General features: G+C 41.3%; 1 protein-coding gene across 8 annotated transcripts in view; it reads right to left on the bottom strand.

The window, feature by feature from the left end:
- CDC42BPA (CDC42 binding protein kinase alpha) overlaps positions 1-19,271 on the bottom strand; it is a 177,713-nt gene that overhangs the window by 106,345 nt on the left and 52,097 nt on the right. For all 8 annotated transcript variants that reach the window (XM_045817269.1, XM_045817254.1, XM_045817277.1 and 5 more), the window contains 3 exons: positions 15,570-15,665; positions 10,123-10,271; positions 341-434 (listed from right to left, as the gene is read on the bottom strand). In XM_045817269.1, coding sequence (XP_045673225.1) covers positions 341-434; positions 10,123-10,271; positions 15,570-15,665 — 339 coding nt within the window. The remainder of the gene's footprint in view (positions 1-340; positions 435-10,122; positions 10,272-15,569; positions 15,666-19,271) is intronic.

Below are 19,271 nucleotides of genomic sequence, written 5' to 3'. Positions count from 1 at the left end.
TCACATTTTCTTTTTCTATGTAGATTTATTTTCTTTATCCATCTGGAAATGAAAAAAATATCTCAAGTACAACAAACAGTTCAGCCAAACAATGAAGAAAGGTCTCATAAAAGGCATACTGTACCACTCTCAGATCTTTAACATGAGCAGTTGAAATGGCATGACTTGTAGACAAGACGTGTTAAAATAAGTGTACCTAAATGCCTTTGTGGAAGAAGGTGAAGCACAAAATGATTGATGGATGGATGGATAATATAAATAAATGGTTTCTAGACAGATAAAGAAGTAGCCAAAAGAAAAAGGCTGTTGGTAAAATAATTTAAAATTTATCTTTACTTACGGTTCCATCTTCCATCAGTTTCAGACAAGATCCAAAATCTGCTAACCGAATATGTCCATTCATATCCATCAATATATTGTCAGGTTTGATGTCTCTGAAAAAAATACATTCCATTTTTAGTTTAAAAGGACAGACATAATCAGATACTTGGTAAGATAACCTCTACCTAAAAATCTTAACTTCCTTTAAAATTAATACTATAGGAATCTCTATTTGACAACCTTATTGATTTAAATCCTGACTCCGGTTCATATTAAAACTTTCTAAAATGCAGGTCATTTCAATCTCCTCTTGGATAAAAAGTCAAATAAATAACCTTACCATCCCACCTTTGAATCTGCACACACTCCAACACCTACCACAGTCCTGGTAGTCCCTGCTTTCTGCACACAGAGAAGAGCCAGCTACTTGATACCTACAAAGCACACTAATCTGTATCTAGCCCATGAAATTGAACAGGGAAAAATATACTTCCTAGACTCTGTCAATGTAGATACATAAATCCTCAATTACTGCAAGTCATGACAAAACAAAGACACTGCTTTATAAAGCTGATTTTGGAAAACAACTGCTTAATAATGTTCTGTGTTATATAAAGCTTAGTAATGTTCTGTGTTATATAAAGCTATCTATTGATGTTAAGTCAATGTCTTGTAAGATATCCAAATCTAACTAATACACACTAAACCATACCAGTTTTTGTATGTGTTTCTCCACTGGAACAATGAAACGTGTTGCAAACCTTGAGAAAAATCATACATAAAATCATCTTGTAAAGAAGACTCAGCAATGCAGAATTTCTAAACATACTCTAAAGACTACAGTTGTGAAAAACTGTGAGATTAGGCCCTCACACTTCATTCTACTTTTAGAAGAAGAAAAAAAATCCTCTATAAGCACTTCATATGTTAAAAAAAAAGTCTATCAACATGTGGTTAATAAGAGTATGGAAAGGTTATTTTACTTTAACCTGAATGATGCCACTTAAGGTCTCTAAACCTCAATTTTCCCACCTGTAATATGGGGATAATAATAGTACTCCCTTAATTACTGCAGTAATTTCTGTGTGTCATACCTCATGGGTTGGCAAATTATGACCCATGGGGCCAAACCCAGACCACTCTCCATGCATATATTTTATTATTAGCATGTATAGATGCAACCACAAGACTACGTATTTTTCTGAATGTCCTTAAACTTTATAACTGATACCAAACCACGTGAAGTGTTTTGCAACTTGATTTTACTCTAATATTATGTCTAAAATTTATCCATGTTGATACATTTACTCTAGTTCATTCATTTTAATTTCTATATGGAATACTTTCATACATCAAATTTATTTCTCAGTTTCCTGGCTCATGGAATTTAGATTGCTTCCAAACAAGTTTAGATTGTTATGTTGCACCTATACAGAATGCCGAGATGAGCATTTGTCAAGTGTCTCCCGGTGCCCACAAGTGAACGTTTCTCCCGCCCCCACAGGGAGATGTGCGTTCCCACCTCGCTGGCAGGATCACTAGTGAGCCTGAGAATCTTCTTTATATTATTAGTGTTCATCTCAGATTCCTGTTCTGTAAAAAGACAGTTAATATCTTCCCATTTTTTTCACAATCTGTATGTATTGTACGTTTTTTGATTTTGGTTAACCCAGAATTCTGTTTGTTACAAATCTCGTCTTGCACTTGGACTTGTTTTTCTCATTGTTTATACTGTCTTTCTCATTCATAAAAAACTATTTAATACTAATGTAGTCTTCATTGGTTATGTAGTCTTATAATTTATATTTTGTTATCCTTTTCCCACTTTTTTCAGCTTTATTGACTAACTGATATATTTAAAGTGTACATGATTTAATTTACGTATACACAATGAAAGAATTAATACTCCGTCAACTCACATATTTTTCTGTTTTTTTGAGAACACAAGTTCTTCCCTCTTAGCGAATTTCAGTGACACAAGACACACTGCCAACTACAGACTCCCTGTTGTACATCAGCTCCTCGCACTCATTCATCTCACAACTCCAAGTCCGTCCCCTTCCACCACCCTGTCCCCCACCCCTCACGCGCCTGTCAGCCCCCGCTCTGCTCTCACAACTTGTGCTCTCTGTCTTCAGAAACCTCCCTTGCGTTCTGCTTCCAGCAGCCATAAGGACAGTGTCCTGTATTTTATTTTCTAAGTTTTAAAATTTTCCTTTTCACTTCCAGTCTTCAATGTACGTGGGATTAATTTTGTGTATAGTGTGAGATAAAGGCCAATGATACTCCCTTCTGTGCTGATGCCATTTAATGAATGGCATCCTTTCTCCCTGACTTACAATACCACACGCGTCATCAATGAAGTGGGTTTGTCTCAGGACTTCCTGTGCAATTCTACTGAGCGGTTTTCAGAATGAAAGAGAGCCCATTAATAATTCCCAGGACAGCAGGCATAAACTGGAACTGCCCCCCACAACCAGAGGAGGACGGTCACCCTCTCTCTCTGTGCTTGCACCTGGACCAAGAGCGCTGGCTCCACTGTGAGAGCTGGCGTCTCCTCCGGGCCAGAAGACCATGTGTGTAAATGGCCATGGCTCTTCCGACAGGTGTTAGGGTTAGCCCAGTGTGTTTCATGACACGCACTGGGGTTCTGAGGGGAATCACAATGATTTTTGTAGACTAATGTGACAAGAACTGAGATCTCTATAAGATGACTCTTCCCATCCCTGTATACATTATACTTATGGATCTTCTTTTATGTCCTTCAAGAACATTGACCTTTTCCACAGAGAGCTTCCACATGCTGTATTATCTGCAGTCTTAGGTGCTTTACAGCTTTGTTGCCAATGTGATCAAGATTTTCTTTAAAGAATCGTTCTCACTTTGCTTCCACTTGTAACAGAAATGTTCCCAACGTTTCACCATTAAGAATAATCTCTGCTTTAGACTTTCAGTAGAACCTCTCAAATTGCTAAAAGTATCAGGTATATTAAATAAATTTTCTAATGTTGAAACTCTCTAATCTTAAACAGAAATATGTAAAAAAAATTTTTTAAATGAGTTAAGCCTTTTCTAACTCAGGATTCAAGAAAAGAACAGCAACGTAAACCTGAATTACAGAGAAGAAAGTGACTATAAATCCTCAAATTCTGTTATGTAGGACTTTAACTTTCTGTTTCAAATATTTTGTAATTTCCATTGTGATTTTTCTCTTTGCCATGCTTACAAAGAATGCAATTCAAAGTTTCAAAATATATGTACTACTTTCTAGTTTTGTTTTTATTTAATTCCATTTATTTAGTTCTTTTGGATTGGTAAAACATTTTGTTGAAAGTAAAAAATATAAAAAAGCATGTGTCCGAAATATTTCCCTCTCATACCTGTTTCCCATTCATCCAGCCTCTGCACTGCCTGAAGTAGCGATTGATTAGTTTCTGCCTTATCCTTTCAGAGTTTCCTTCATGTGTACGCAAGCAAATACAAGTATATTAATTCTCATACAAATGTTATGATGTGCACATCGATCTCCTCATCTCTTTCTTCACTTACAATAAATCTTGGAGTCATATCAAAACAGAAAAAGCCTCGCCATTCTTCTCAGTATTCTATTTTATGATTGTGACATAATTTAACTAATCAGCTGTTGATGAACATTTGAATTTTCCCCAATCTTTTCCTTTTATAAATAAGATTGACGGGAACAACTCGGTGCATGTCATTTTCACATATGTGATGATGTCTTAGGTTAGAATTCTAGGTGTGGAACACATGCATTTGAAGTCTCGACAGAGGTATGACATGGCCTTTTGTCGCAGCTGAACTGATTGATTCACATTCCCCTGAGCCTCAGGTGCGAGCGCTCAGTCCCCTTGTAGCTTCAGGCTCCAGTAAGACTACTGTCACATACTTGTACTTTCTGTCAACCTCACACAGGAAAAGCAATACTGACGTTATTATTTGCATTTTCTGTGTCCTCAGAGAGCCCACCTTTTCACATACATAGTATCTTTTGTCTTTGTGAAACACCCCCCCACCCCGTTCCCCCCAGCTGTGCTCTTTCTCCCAGTGTCAGGATCACTCTGCGCATTGGGAAGACTGCCCCTCTGCCTACTGCAGGAGTTGCCGATCTTTTCTCCCCAGTGCACATTTCTCCTCTGAGTTTCTTCAGACTTTTCCTCTCGTGCACTCTTTTGTGTACTGAATTTATCGAAATTTTCTTCCACGCTTTTCTAGATTTTGACTTCATTAGAAATGCTTCATTTATCCTCACTGAAACTGCAAAGGAATTCTCCAATGTGTCATTCCACTGTAAGTTTAATTTTTTTTTACACTTTGGTGTTTGATCCATTTGGAATTCTTCCTGGGATACCATGACGGGTATGATCTAATTTCATTTTTCCCACACACCATTTCACCTCTGATCTGAGATGCGACCCTCACCACATGTTAATGCAGATAAGTATCTAGGTCTATAACAAGACTTTCAATTCTGTTCAATTAGCCTACCTTTTTACACAGTAGAAATATATTTTTTATTATTAAAGACATATTTTAATATCTTATAGGGAGTCTTCCTCACTGTATAGTTACATTAATGCTATGTATTTCTTAATGAATATATCTAAGTATTCCATATTTGTAAGATATTACAGAACATCTTCTATATCTTTTTATAATTACTGATTGTTGCTAGAATTAGAAACTACTTCACAAAAACAGAAATTTTTGCCATTTTGTTCACTACTAGATTCTCAGCACCTGGAAAAGAGCCTGACCCACAGAACATGCAATAAATACGTACTCCATGAATTAGACCACAAACGCCATGGACATCCTTTTTGAACTTTCTTGCCATTTGTAGTTTATAGGTTAGTTCTCTTTGATTTTCTATGTATAACACTTACAAATGTGATGATTTTACTCTTTTTACACTTCCAGGTTTTCTCTTTTGCCCAGTTGCTTGGCCAGCAGCTTCGGTACAGTGTAAACAGCATTGGTGACAGTGGACATCTCTGTCGTGTCCTGACTTTAGCAGTATCACCCGGCGAACACGACGCTGACTGCTGAGGCGCGAGGCTGAGGCTGACTTCTCACACACACACGTCCCGTTAAGGAAGCATCTCCCTAGTCCCGTTTCACTGAAAACGTGTTTACTACATTCAACTACTCTTCTTGATGAAAAATAACCAATTCCAAAATGAAAATATTATATGTCTAAAATTAATACTGAGACAATACTGGCATGAGATATCGAGATATTAGAGAGATGGGGTAAAATAACAAAGAAAGAGCTTAAAGGAGTTAAATGTGTCTGCCACTGGGAGGCAGGCGTAAGAGGTCTGGAGAGGGGACTATTTTCCAATGTAATCTTTTTATGCTGGCTGAGTTTTATTTTACTCACATACAGTATTGTTTGATTAAAATTAATTAAAAACCAAAAATACAGTTGTATAACATCTGAGTCATTTAATCCAAGAATATGAAAATATTTTGACTAAGCCACTAGGATCATCTGCAGTCAACAATATTTTCAGTCAAAACAGTTAATTAATGGTTATCGAGATCACAGACAAACTCAATAATGTTATAATGATAACACTAATTGGCCTCTGCTTCTGCAACAGGAAATACGATGATACCTTTCATATACATAGCCTGTTGCCTGCTGACTCACTCCGCAACTCAGCCAGTCTACTCCCTGGCTGAAAAAGAAGTCTCTGTCCCCAAAGTGTCCCTCTACGAGCAGATGCAAACACCCCTGCTCGTCTGAGTAAGACCTCAGGAGGACATGAATCAGCGCCCCGTCATCTGCCGGGTGTGACACAGTTATGCTTTGCTTTGTTTGGGGAACGAAGTATGACACGGATCCGAGGTAACACTTGAGGGACTCACAGGAAGGAGGAAATGACTAGTCCATCCAGCTGATGCTAAATGCGACCTAAATTACTGGGCACAAGGGAGGCCTAAAATTTATGTAAGTCCATACAGTTTGTCACTTCAAACAAGGAAAACATGTCCCTTCCTTCTTTTTCATCCAAAGGCTGCAGCTTGACCTTTTGCAATTGCCCTTTTCCTTCCAGATTATCTACCGTTTTCATCCAAATCTAATGTCACAAAGGCCAAATGAAAAACGTCTGGGAGAAAGGACACAAAGTACGACTTGAACTGGGGGGGGGGCGGGGGGGCAACCGTGTGCAGAGCGAGCCCTGGTTCTCCTTGCACTCCAGGTTTCTGACACGCGGGCAAAGTGAAACGGAGGTCGCGGATGCAAGTCCCCACGAATGCCGGGGAGGTGTGGGTGCATCTGCTGACCAACAGCCACCTTGAGTAAAGAATGGTCCTCACGGCTTCATGAGAACGTTCTCACTGGAGCACAAGATGCACAGACGTCCCAAGTGTAAACTAGGCAGAAAGATGGTTACACTTCCATACTGACATACACTTGCACTTGGAAGCTGGTCAACTGCTTGTTAAGAAACTCAAGCAGCCCTGGAGAGGCCAGGGGAGAAGAACAAAGGCCCCCAGCCTACAGCCCTGGCTCAACTCCAAGCTGATGAGCCACACTATGTGAGCCATCTTTTTCCCTTTTCATTAAATGTATCAGGGTGACACTGGTTAATAACATTACGCAGGTTTCACGTGCAGAGTTCCACAGCACATCACCTGCACACTGTACTGTGTGCTCACCGCCCCAGGTCAAGTCTCCTTCCATCTCTGCTGATCCCTCCTCTACCCTCCTCCGACCCCGTGACTGAGCCGTCTCGAGAGCCAACCTTCCAGCTTCGGATGATTCTTGTCACCCTCAGGCGAAACAGCAGTCCCCGCCTAGTCCTGCACAGCTGCACACTCGTGGGCAGTTCTGTTGTTTTGCTTCAGTCACTGTATTTGGGGGTCTATGGTGGACACATAAGTGTGCTGCCTTCTGCTTCAATTGAGGGCTCTGCCCCCGACCTCGGCAGGCAGCCCCCAACGGTCAGCTTATTCAAAACTGCAGACAGCCTCTTCACCAAAGGTCCTGTCTTCCTTGGGCAGCCCCCACCCACTGCCCAGTACAGAAAAATAAAGACTCGGCCACTTGGACTAAATGGGCAACAGCCCCGATGGGCCACAAGCTCTCCAGGGCTCCGAGTGGGGCTGGCTGAGGTTGGCCTGCAGCGTAACCTGCCTGCTCCTCCGCCTGATCCCGCTTCTGCCAGCTCCCCCGCAGGCGCAAGTGCCTAAAGCACCCCGCGTCACACAGCCTGCCTCTGTGCCACTTCGGGGAAACACATCTCACATGGCAAGGGGTAAACAGAACGAAAGGCCGGCAAAACTCCATTTTCTGATACAAGAGGCAAAATACCAGCTGGCATTCAGACCCACTCTGAGTCAGTGCCATCTTGCAAATGAAGAGACAGCCACCCAACCAGATACCAAGTACCATCAATAAAGGGAGAGGATGGGAAATTCAGGCAAAACCTTAATTTAACCTTCACAATCAATGAAAACAGAGAAAGAGAAATGTTTAGAAGAGGTAAAATCTCTACATTATCAATGTAAAAACCTTATTCAAGTTTCTTCCTAACGTGAATATAAATCACACTAGTTATTATTCAGGTTTCTAAAATCAGTAATTTTCTATGTCTCCAAGCAAAAGCAAATTACATTTGACTTAAAAGGAATAGTATTATTTTAAAACCTTCAGTCAAAATTAATCTCCATAATGATATATTTATAACATTAAGAATAAAAAAGCACTCCAAACAATGACCATATTGAAAGGGCAATATTTTGTGGGTCATTTTTACTTTATTACTTACTTCACAAGTCTATCAATATCAGAGTGTGATTATTATAAATATTATGCCTGGAATAGAAAATGTGTACATAACAAAACCAGATTCTTCTGAAGTTTCTTCAAATAATTCTCAATGGTATGGTACACGACCACATCAGTATGAAATCACTTTAAAATGCATTTACGTGCTGTCATGTTATCTAGGCACTCCTGATTTCACTGCAATCAACCTGGTTCAAACACGTCTACTCATTCACTTTTCTCCGATAAATCCAATTTCATATTCCAGAAGGTTAACACAACTCTTGAAACGAGTACTTCAAACTGCCTCCTCCAAGCGACAGGCCCCTCACACTGTCACCGCCGGGCGGTCACATAATGCTGTATCGGCTGTGGACTGTCCAGACAGGCGGACGACCGCCGTGCGAGAGCCCTGACGAAGGCCGCTGGGTGCCTGGACCGTGAGGAACTAAGCTACCCGAAGAGGGGGTCTGCCTCTGCCCCAGCTACTGGGAGGTGACCCCTGGGTTCCTGGACTACCACACCTAACAGGAGAGTCTTGTTTGGGGGCCCTGGCCACCAGCAGTCTAACTCCGTGACTTACGAAGGAGGTAACTTACATGGGACATGTGGTGTCAGTTTTACTTCCGAAAGGGACCAGAAACTAAATGTGTCGTCATCCCGACCTCTGGGAAGGGCTGGAGGCTAATGGGTGGTCGTGCAGGCAGTGTGCTGAGACCCCCGCCCCTGCCACCACCCAAACTCTGGACCCCGAAGGTCCCTGTACACTTCCTCGGTTCGGAATACTCCGGGCTACGGTCACACGTCTTAAAGAAACAAGCACTGGAACAGAACCGTCTCTTCTTCCTGCACTCCTGTTCCTCCCAGAAATCACTCTTGTCACACACAACTCACAAAGAAACACTCACTGCCGCCTTCGAGCAGAAGTCCTCAAAGTGTGGTCAGGAGACCAGCGGCAGCGTCCCCCAGGGAGGTGTCAGGAATGCCCATTCCCGAGCCCCATCCAACCTGCTGAACCAGACACTCTGGGGTGGGCCCAGCGAACGGGGTTTTTCAAGCCCTCCGCGTGATTCCGCTGCACGCTCGAGTTCACAAGCCACTGGCTGAGAGAACGGTTCCCGTCCCCTCTGACCGGGCAGCACCCCCTCGCCTGCTTCTCCTCAGCGAGCCCCCGCCCTCTCCCACATTTCACACAACCCGAAGGTTATTCATTCATTCATGCGAGCAACCAGCCCTCCAGTAACTCCGGGGGAGGGGGGCGGGGGGTTCTGCTCTCTTTCCTCTTGAAACGCGAAACTGACTTTTCATCCACCCAATACAGGCTGTTTACAAACATTTTTTTTTTTTGTGTGGCAACAGGTATAAGAACAATCCTGTATAAAAATTACTTTGTAAACAAGCCCACCTTTTTAGTCCACCGTAAACTGCATACAGTAAAACACACACTGCAGGCAATTTTTAAATGTAGTGAATCATGTTTGTCAGAGTTTACAAAGAAATAATTTTTTCCACAGACGTCAAAATGATCACTTTCCTACACAAACATCTATTTTGACATATGTACAGTTTTTTTTTTTAAGTATTTTCTTGAGAAACATACCTAATATGGATGGGTCTTGGTTAGGAAACAAACCTGTGAGTTGCAGCCTGGAATCCTGGCCGGTAGCAACATGTGACTCACCTATGAGGAAACTGGCCAGTACACACTTTTTTGAGAAGAGAATTATATGTACATTTACACAGAGTGTCTTCTTAGAAGTGTCCTGTAGAAATGCAGACTGGCAGCAAAAACAGATATTACACATGCGTGTATGCACAGGAACATCACTTCTTTAATGCTGACAAATGTCGGTAACAACAACGAAGCAGAACAATGAAAGCCATCTCAGAATAAGTATTTTGGTTGATGATTAGTGTAGCCAAGACCATAATTAATAAACCTGATAGAAGTAGCCGTCTGCTTCTGGCTGTCACACGAGGCAACAAAAGAACACCTCACTCACCTGTGTACATAGTGCAGCTGATGAACTGAGTCGATTGCTATCACCATCTCCGCCAGGTAAAATCGAGCCATATCTTCAGGCAATCTGTCTTCAAATTTGCTGAGCAGAGTTAGCAAATCCCCACCAACATAATAATCCATAACCAGATACTGGGAATGAAACAATAAAATGTACTCAATAAATAAGAAAGAGTAAAAAATAGTATATTTAACGTAACCCAAGGTCAAACAGCACTGGGTAAAATATCATTAATATTAATTAACAGAAGATACATAAGATTACCAATAGCAGTCATTACAAAACTTGTACATTTCATAAAGAATAGAATAAATTTCTAAAAACGGGGCAGGAAACAACCTAGCATTACTGTTGTTTTGTTGTTGTATTTTGCAAAGGAGCCTCTTCATCACCACCTACAACAGCAGACCACTGTTTTACCAACATTTCATAGAATGAACATTTTAATCCTCCGAAGTGGATTTTAAAACTCAGAATATAAGACAGTCCTTTCTGTTGAATAAGTTGATTTTCATCATCACTACATTTTCCCTATTTCATCTGGCACCACTGACAACTTTAGTGTAACCAGCACTTGGATAAGTACTTGAAAACCACTGTAATATAGAATACAGAAACTCTCTCTAACCGTAAGTTTCTCTTCCCATTTCTGATAGTGCACCAGTATCAGAATGGACTTTTCTAAGGTACACGTCAACAGAAGCAAATGATTTCAGATATGGACTATTATGTGCGTGTCTGATGTTGTAATTTATAATAAGAAAAAATATACTGGCAGAGCCCAGACCTCCTGAGAACCCTTAGAATTTCCTAGCTGACAAGATAAAGGTGTGTCTTTTGTTACTGATAACAAGCCCCTTTCAATCACACCAGAGTTGGTGTTCTGAGGCAACTTTTGGAAAAGTCCTGCGTAACGCAAGGGTGGGAGCTGGCTACCAGGGGAACCAGCCAAGATTACAGAGGTGAAACTTTCTGTCCGACCCACCGAAGAGAGGGGCTGGGATCTCTTCCATCTCCACTGGCCCAGGATTTAATCAAACCTGCCCGTGTGATGAAGGTCGGGGTTCGAAGAGCCCCCGGTGAGCCTGCAAGCAGAGGGGCGGCGGGAGCGGGGCCTCTCAGGGAGGCTGCGGGGGCTCCGTGCGCCCTTCCCGCAGCCGCGCCCTGCACTTGTCTTTCCCCTGAGTTCTGTGAGCGGTGCTCACTAATTCTCTGAACCCTCAGAAGGCTTCTCCGATCCCCAGCCTGCAGGTCAGAAGCACAGGTAACAACCTGGACCTGTGCCTGGGGGCCAGAGGGCAGTCTGGTGAGACCAGACCCTTCACCTGTGGGACCTGATGTTCTCTCCAGGTAGTTCCAGAATTGAGTTAAACTGCGGGACACCCTGCTGGTCACAGAATTGCTTTCTGCATGGAAAACCCACATGTTTAATGTCAGAAGGGAAGTAGTACTACTGTGTGTAATGTACATAAAAACAATAGTTTTCCTTCACGGTATGTCTATGGCAAAAAAAGGAGAAATATACACCAAATGTTCATCGAGATTACTTCTAGGTTGGCAAGAGTACAGACAATGTCATAGTTTGTTATCTTGAAGAGTCTTGACAAAATCCACATTCTTATTACCATACATTCAAGTTATAAACATGGGCAATCTCATTAAAATAAAAAAACTAATTTCATATTTTAAATCTTTAAAAGTTAGAGAAACAACGTATTTCAAACACCAGTCTATGGTTTGTTTACTTACTATATTTACTAGGCCTAATGCTTAACAAACTCTATCATGAAGATCAGAGCAAAGTAATTCAATGTAATAAAACTGTATTAACGTAAACATGTGGCTAGAAATGACAGTGGAGGGTGGAGAAGAAACCCACATTTCTTACTTCAGAAGGAAGTCCTTGGAGCAGAGCAGCAAACACCAACTTTTCACATTAAAAACAAAAAGTCTGCTACTAAAACTGGAATCTAATAGCCATACACAGAAAGTCAGAAATATAGCGCATTCCTTCCATAAACACTCACTAGGCGTCCGTCAGGACTTCTGGGGCACCAAGCAGACCAAGCAGATAAAGAGATGAAAGGCTCCCACATCAAAGGGGCTTTCCTCTCTGGACAGTGGCCTCCATTCCCGCCAAAGCAGCTTCCTGACTCAGCGCTTGGCAGGCCAACAGGCAAGATCAAGGGCATTATGTAGGTACTTACATAATAAAAGAGAAAACAAATTCCTACATACTTTTATTGGCAACGTTCAAAATATAATAATAATAATAGCTGAGTATAATTTTGGGGTATAATACCAGTCTACTAATGAGAAAAATGTGACTCTTCTGTGGGGAAGAAGGCCGGAAAACAGTTTGCTCAACTGGGGCTCAAAGCTGGTGTTTCCCATCACCAAAGTCTTTGTAAATATTTCTCTGCAAATGCGGAGCTGTCACTGTCATGAGATTTCATGTGTTTCATCTGTGAAAACGTCTATTCACAAAGACAGGCACCAACGTATACTAAGAACAGTTAGGGAGCATGTAATTTTAACTGGACATGCCGCTCCTGGGGAAGGCACTTACACAATGCTATCAGACTTTTCTCCTGATATCTGCGTTAAGCATGTCATGACACTGCAGATCAATCACTTCCAACTGAAGGTTGGGCGGGAGTTCTCAAATGCCCAGTTAAATGGATTTTGAACTATGGACATTTCCTTTTCTCTTGTACCCAGTCCCAAAATTAATGCTAGAACTATAGTTTGAGCTCAAAACATCTGTCTGCTGCAAATCAGTGTGGGAATGGAGATCTCAATTCTTTCCACTTCTGACAACAAGGGAAGTAGGTAAAGCATCTTGACATTACGTGTTAACTCAAACAGCGTTAGGTGTTGGGATGAACTCACCATAGCCTAAGTTTTGCATGTAAGTGCTGCTTTGCCTTGTAATTTAGGTTAATTTTAAAAAACACATCAAGTCTACAGGAGAAGCTAATTTCCACAGTAATTCACTATTTCACAATAATGTTTAGGATGGGGTTTTTTTTTGTTCTAAAATATTTCAATCTTGGCCCTTTGTTCACTATATTGCAGTAATATGTTACCTCTACAAAACCACTGAACAGCTGTATTGCCTAGGATGTCAGCTTTGATTTGACAGAAATTCATGAAGTGGTAACACATGCCTCCACGAGACTGGATGAAGTTCAGTGCTGATACTACTGATTCAATAACACACGAGAGGTTCAAGTATTTGCTGCGGACTACCTACCTTTTGGTAAGACCATGACCATCCATAGGCTGTAAGCACCTCATAGTTAGTGATTTACATATACGTCCAACTAGTCTCTTTCTGCTTCACACCTATTTTCCTCACGCTCAGGTGTAATAATACATCTTCGCATGTTTCAATTCAGTTTGTGCCAAATTAATGTTTTCTGAACTTGTTTGAAAATACTATTGACTGTAACTATACCACACAAACTACTCACACAGGCTGATTCTTCAGTTACTTCAAACTCAGCACTGACTCGTCAAATAACAAGAATTGAGCAGAATCAGTAACATCTTTCAGCTCGGGTCAAAGAAAACCACTCAGAATCACTTCCTTGATTTTATAATCAGCCGCTGATGTGGCTCCCAATTCCCTCAACTCTTGGAGCAACTGTTCTCGCCAAAAGGCTAATAGTTTAGGACAAGTTAATTTTCTGTGGCCACATTTCTCTGGCCACTGCAATCAAACATGATTTAATCATCTCAGCATTGGTGAGTGGCTTTCCTTGCTGGCCTCACACATGAGCCACTGAAGGAACTTCCTAGAGTCACAGCCTCATTTCTTTTTATGTTTTTAGGAAGGAGTTCTGCCGTGATAAGATACTCTGTTCTACACTTTCTAACTTTGCTGACTGCTGCTTTCCTGTGAGTCAGGAATGCTGTGATGAGTGCTTGTGTGGCAATGCAGGCAGTTACTGTACCCTATTCGTACAGGTGTAGTATAATTGCATCCTCCTTCCTCTCTTTAACCTGCCATAATGCATATGCACTATTAACAAAAACAGTAAAATGTCACAGTACGGCAATATACGTAGCACTTGCAGTGCCAATCGAGTTATAACTGTCACTGTAATTTGTAATCTGCTGAGCAGCAGTGCAAAGCAGTGACAGCAACGCACACCGTGTGTTCCCCTCTGTCGCTGCACCCCTGGACCGCAAAGGCAGCCATGGACGAAGTGCATAAATCAATGGGCATGGCTGTGTTCCCATAAAACTTTATGGCCACTGAAGTTTGAGTTTTATATAATATTCACATTCACAAAATGTTCTCTTTTTTTCAACTATTTAAAAAATATAAAAAACAATTCTTTACCTGCAGGCTGCACAGACACAGGTAGAGCCAGGTTTGAGCTGTGGGCCACAGTTTGCCGAGACCTGATGTGTGAGCACCCCCAGAGCCGCAGTGCTATGCACCCTCAGCACGCCAGGCATGTATCTAACCCATTAATTACGTCACGTGATAATTCAAGCCTAACACATACCAAATTAAATGAATACTCTTACCCCTACTCTAAATTTTCTCTTCCTCTTACATTCTCCACCTCAATTCATCGAGTGCTAACCACTAAACGCCACAAGTGAGAACTGGGAACCATCCCAACTCCGCTCCCCCACTGACTTCCACTCAAACACAGAGTTCTAATTATTTTGTTTCCTAAACAGTATCTGAAACCATCCCCTCCTTCTTCACCCCTACTAGGGTATTATCACCTCTATCTAAGCCCTCATCATCTGTCACCTGAACGCTGCCCAAATCTCCAAACTGTTTCCTTCTCTAGTCTTGCTCCTGAAACCCATCCTCCGCACTGTGGCCGGGATGTTCTATGGAAAATATAAAACTTTATCACACTCTCCTTAAAACCCACTTTGAATCCCTCAGCATGACCCACACACTCTGGAAGCCTCATTTCATGTCTCTTTCCCCTTCGTGCCACACTCTAATCACCCTAGCCTCACTCTCATTCAAACGGCCCCAGTCCTTTCAGACCCGAAACTCAGGAAGAGATCCGACCTGCCACCAGAGGTGAGGGGCTGGCGGGGAAGTGAAGGAAGGAGGTCGGCAGGCACAGACTGCGAGTCCTGAGATGAGTAAGCACTAAGGACGCAGTGCGCAGCGCGACCGCTGCGGCGATCACCGCTCTAGGACGCACAGGGAAGGTGTTCAGAGAGTAAGTCCGAAGAGTTCTCAACACATGGAGAATTTTTTTCCCTTTTTCCCTCTTCTTCTTTTCTTTTTAGTGCATCCACATGAGAAGACGGTCTTAGCCAAACCCACTATGGTAATCATTTCACCACACATGTAAATCACACCATCGTGCCGTAGGCCTTAAAATTAGTCAGTGATACATATCAATTATTTCTCAATAAAAATGGGAAGAAACAATTCTTACTAAGTTATTGTCATCCTGGAAAGCATAATGCAAAGTTGTAATCCATTTATTGTCTCCATTCACTAAGACGTCCCTTTCTTCACGAAAACAGGCTGTCTGAAAAGAGGAAAAAAATTTTAGAGAGATGACACTGCGTAAAACTAGGAAATATATTATGCAAACGATTGCTTAGTATGTTTATTACACTTTCTGTTCTGGAAAAATGGTATATCCAATATTACAGGAGTTTCAACAAGACAAGTTTTAAGGCACACTCAGAATTAGACAACTGGAATAGTACACTTAAAATACTGTGAAGAGTTCAAAAAAAAATCAGGAAATACACAGCATCATTCAATAAGCATGATCCAACCTACCACTGAGATAACATACGTATCAACAATTTGCCACACTCACTTCTGATCTTCTTTTTAAGAAAATAAGATGCAAGTTGTGGCCTTCCTACCTCAATAACATTCTCCTCCTTCCCTCCCCTGATATAATAAGTAATCTGAAGTTAGTATTATTCCTTCCATCATATGCTTTGGTCACATGTCTGTGACTAAAAATAACACAATTGTTTTGTATTTTGAAAATTTCCATAAATGATATATTTTTATCTATCCTTTTACAACTTGATTAATTTTTACTCAATCATGACTTGTTTTCCTTTTAATTGCTATGGTACTCCATTGTTTGAATACACCGTAATTTATGCAAACATCCTAATCATGAAAACACTTATTTCCAATTTTGTGCTATTACATGTTGCAGTAATATATTTGAACAAATGTACAAGAGTTCTCCACAGTATACACTTAAAAGTAGAAATGCTAGACAGAAGCAGTATCAACTGTACCATACTCAGCCAATTTTCTTCTCTAAGTGCTGTACCAACTACTGAACTACTGACACTACTCGTACCCTAGTATATGATATTCACCCTTCTCCCCACATCCTCAACTGTAGTTGGCATTATCAGACTTTTATGTGACAATGTAAGTGTAATATCTCTGTATGACACATTTCCCACACGCCAAGGTCTAAAAGAACTCATTGTTCTTTTAATTAACTTATGCCTAATTACAGGTGCAAATAAATAACTGTATATGCTTATTGACCATCTGAGTTTTCTCGTTAAACTGTTCATTCCCTTTTGCCCATTTTCTCTGATAACTATCTTTTTCTTATTGGGATGTCTCAAAAACTCAATTTTTTTAAATATCCCCCTTTCAAAACAGGATATTCAAGACTCTAAGGATGCGGTAAACATGTAGGAGGGGTTACTGGAGATCACGTTAACTTCTTCAGATTCTATCATCACGCAGTTTCTATTTAACCAAATATTTTGCGTGCAGCAGTCATGGTTTTAACTGCTTTGAAGTATTTTATTTTTAATATTCAGTTATATATTGTTTAAATTTTATCCTTAACGGGCTACACTGGTTAAAGAGAAACAGCAATAGGAATACCCACGATGAAAACAGAAGTTAACTTCTGGACTGGATATAGAGAAAAACAATCTGCAAAATTGTCACAGGATTCTCCCCCCAGACCCATCGGCACACACCCGCCAGACCAACACTCTTAGGCACTCCCACCCAGCACGCCAGAATTTCCTGAACACTTGGAAATCGTGTGTTAAAACAAGAAAGGCCACCCCTGATTACATGCACTACGGCTTCTCGCTTATTAGTCATAAAGACTTCTCTCACCTGTAAAATATCATCACAGAAAACTCTTTCAAATAATAACTGAACTATTCTCTCTAATCTAATATTTGAGGAGGAAATGCCAAATTTTTCCATTAAAAGAAAACAGGTAAGTAGAATTTTAAAGTGCAAAATGCAAAAATTTCAATATCACCTCTTATACACTAAGACATCAATTTACTTTTGAATCTCCACTATATATTTGGTGACTAAATCAAACATGAGATGTGTCATTTTTGAACTTATTTTTCAACAAGAATTTTTTTTTCATATAATTCAAAAAAGAGAAATCACTTGCTAACATCCACAATTGGCAAATGAGCGAGCCAACAAACACATTTACACACTGTTGAGTACAAAGATACACCGGTCCAGTGTTTTTAGAAGACGATTTGGCAATAGCTACCAAAGTTCGCTGTCTATCTGCCCTCCGAAGCCAGGGGTTCCTCTACTGAGGAGTTTAACTGAAGGGGCAGATAAACTCTAGAGCCAGCACGACATGCAAACCCCTTAGAGTAAACACTATTTTAAAATCATAAACTGGAGGACTCCAGGGCAGCCACCAGGAGCTTCCCTGACTAGCGCCCTCCCGTGGTCCCTTTCATTTCTGTATGGCGCTGCATGCACTCCTGCGGTGGCATGACCAGCTTGATGCACTACTGACTTCAGAGAAGAGGGTCGCTCCGCAGGCCCCGAGGTCCCTAGCTGGTCCACCACCTTCTCTCAGCCCTGCAGCGTTTCCGCATGCTTCTTTTACGTTCAGTGTGCAGCACCTTTGGCTGTACTTACTGGAAGGGATGGGGAGGAGAGTTTCCATTCCAGTGGGCCCCAGAAATAGAATATATGGTTTTTTAGTTCAACAAAACAATATTTAATCGTCAACTGTCTCTTGTTTTACCTTCACTTTTGCCAGTTTTTCCAATCAGTGATGAAAGCTAACCCAGTTACCTTTCCTTTTCACAACTCTTCCCCAGCACATCCAACTTCATAAAAAGGACAAACTTAACTCAATTTTTAAGAGTTCTAACTAATTCTGCAATACTAAATTAACTACAATTATGATTTCTGTGAAACTATCACAACATACTTATTCACTAGTTCTTAATAAGACTTGTGGCTCCAGCAGCTGATAACATGCTGAGCTCCTTCAGGCTCGCCTCAGCTGCAGAGAACCTAATCGTGCAAGCCGTGTCCTTCTGGAGGTAGCCTGTATCCAGCGACCGACTGAGGCAGGTGCGTAATAAAAGTCAGTTATTTGGGCCAATGCAGGACAACCCCGAAGGACCACTGCTGCTCCGTGGCTCCCTGTTCTGCCAACAGAGGCTATGGGAACAGGCTGACTTCTCCCTGGCATATCTTCTCCCTCCCATAGATGCCAATTCCAAAAGAACTCCCCAGTAAGCATACTGCACATTAAAATCAATCTCAATGCTGACTACCTGGAAAATCAAGCAGTGCCAGTAAGGCAATTCAGTCCTAGGGAAACCCAAAAGTGAAGACTGAAGTTACTGAACACAGTGGGCACTGGCACGCAGACCAGAGAGTGCCATGAACACTTCCAGATACTGTTTAAACAGATACTGTTACACAGTCATTTCCTGTGGGAGTCAGAGAGGAGCTGGACTTGGGTGGGGTGTGCTCAAAGAGTACTTTGGCTTTATCTGCTATATGCTATTAATTCATTTTATAAAGAATGGATCTGTATTTCACTTGTGCAGTTTTTTTCAGTAGACCCATTGGACAAAAAAACTGGAAGCAAAAACCTGCCAAAAATGTTACTGATTAATTCTAGGTGATGGGAGTCAAGTGACTAGTTTCTTCTTTGTATTTGTGGTATTTTTCAAATTTCCCCAAACAAGGAAATAGTGGAGTACTGGTGTTCACTACCACTGTATCCATCCCACGGGAAAGTTTTTTTGCTTCTCCCTGTATGTCTGTTCTTCTTTAGGCTGCTACAAGCACTGGCAGGTACAGAAGGATTTCTAAGGGTGAACTGCTCACCATCCTCTCA

The sequence above is a fragment of the Phyllostomus hastatus genome, unplaced genomic scaffold (genome assembly GCF_019186645.2).
Source record: "Phyllostomus hastatus isolate PE091 unplaced genomic scaffold, TTU_PhHast_1.1 phas_contig_148, whole genome shotgun sequence".
Lineage (NCBI taxonomy): Eukaryota > Metazoa > Chordata > Mammalia > Chiroptera > Phyllostomidae > Phyllostomus > Phyllostomus hastatus.
Note: the sequence above shows the minus strand (reverse complement) of the source record. Positions and strands in the feature narration are given on the sequence as shown.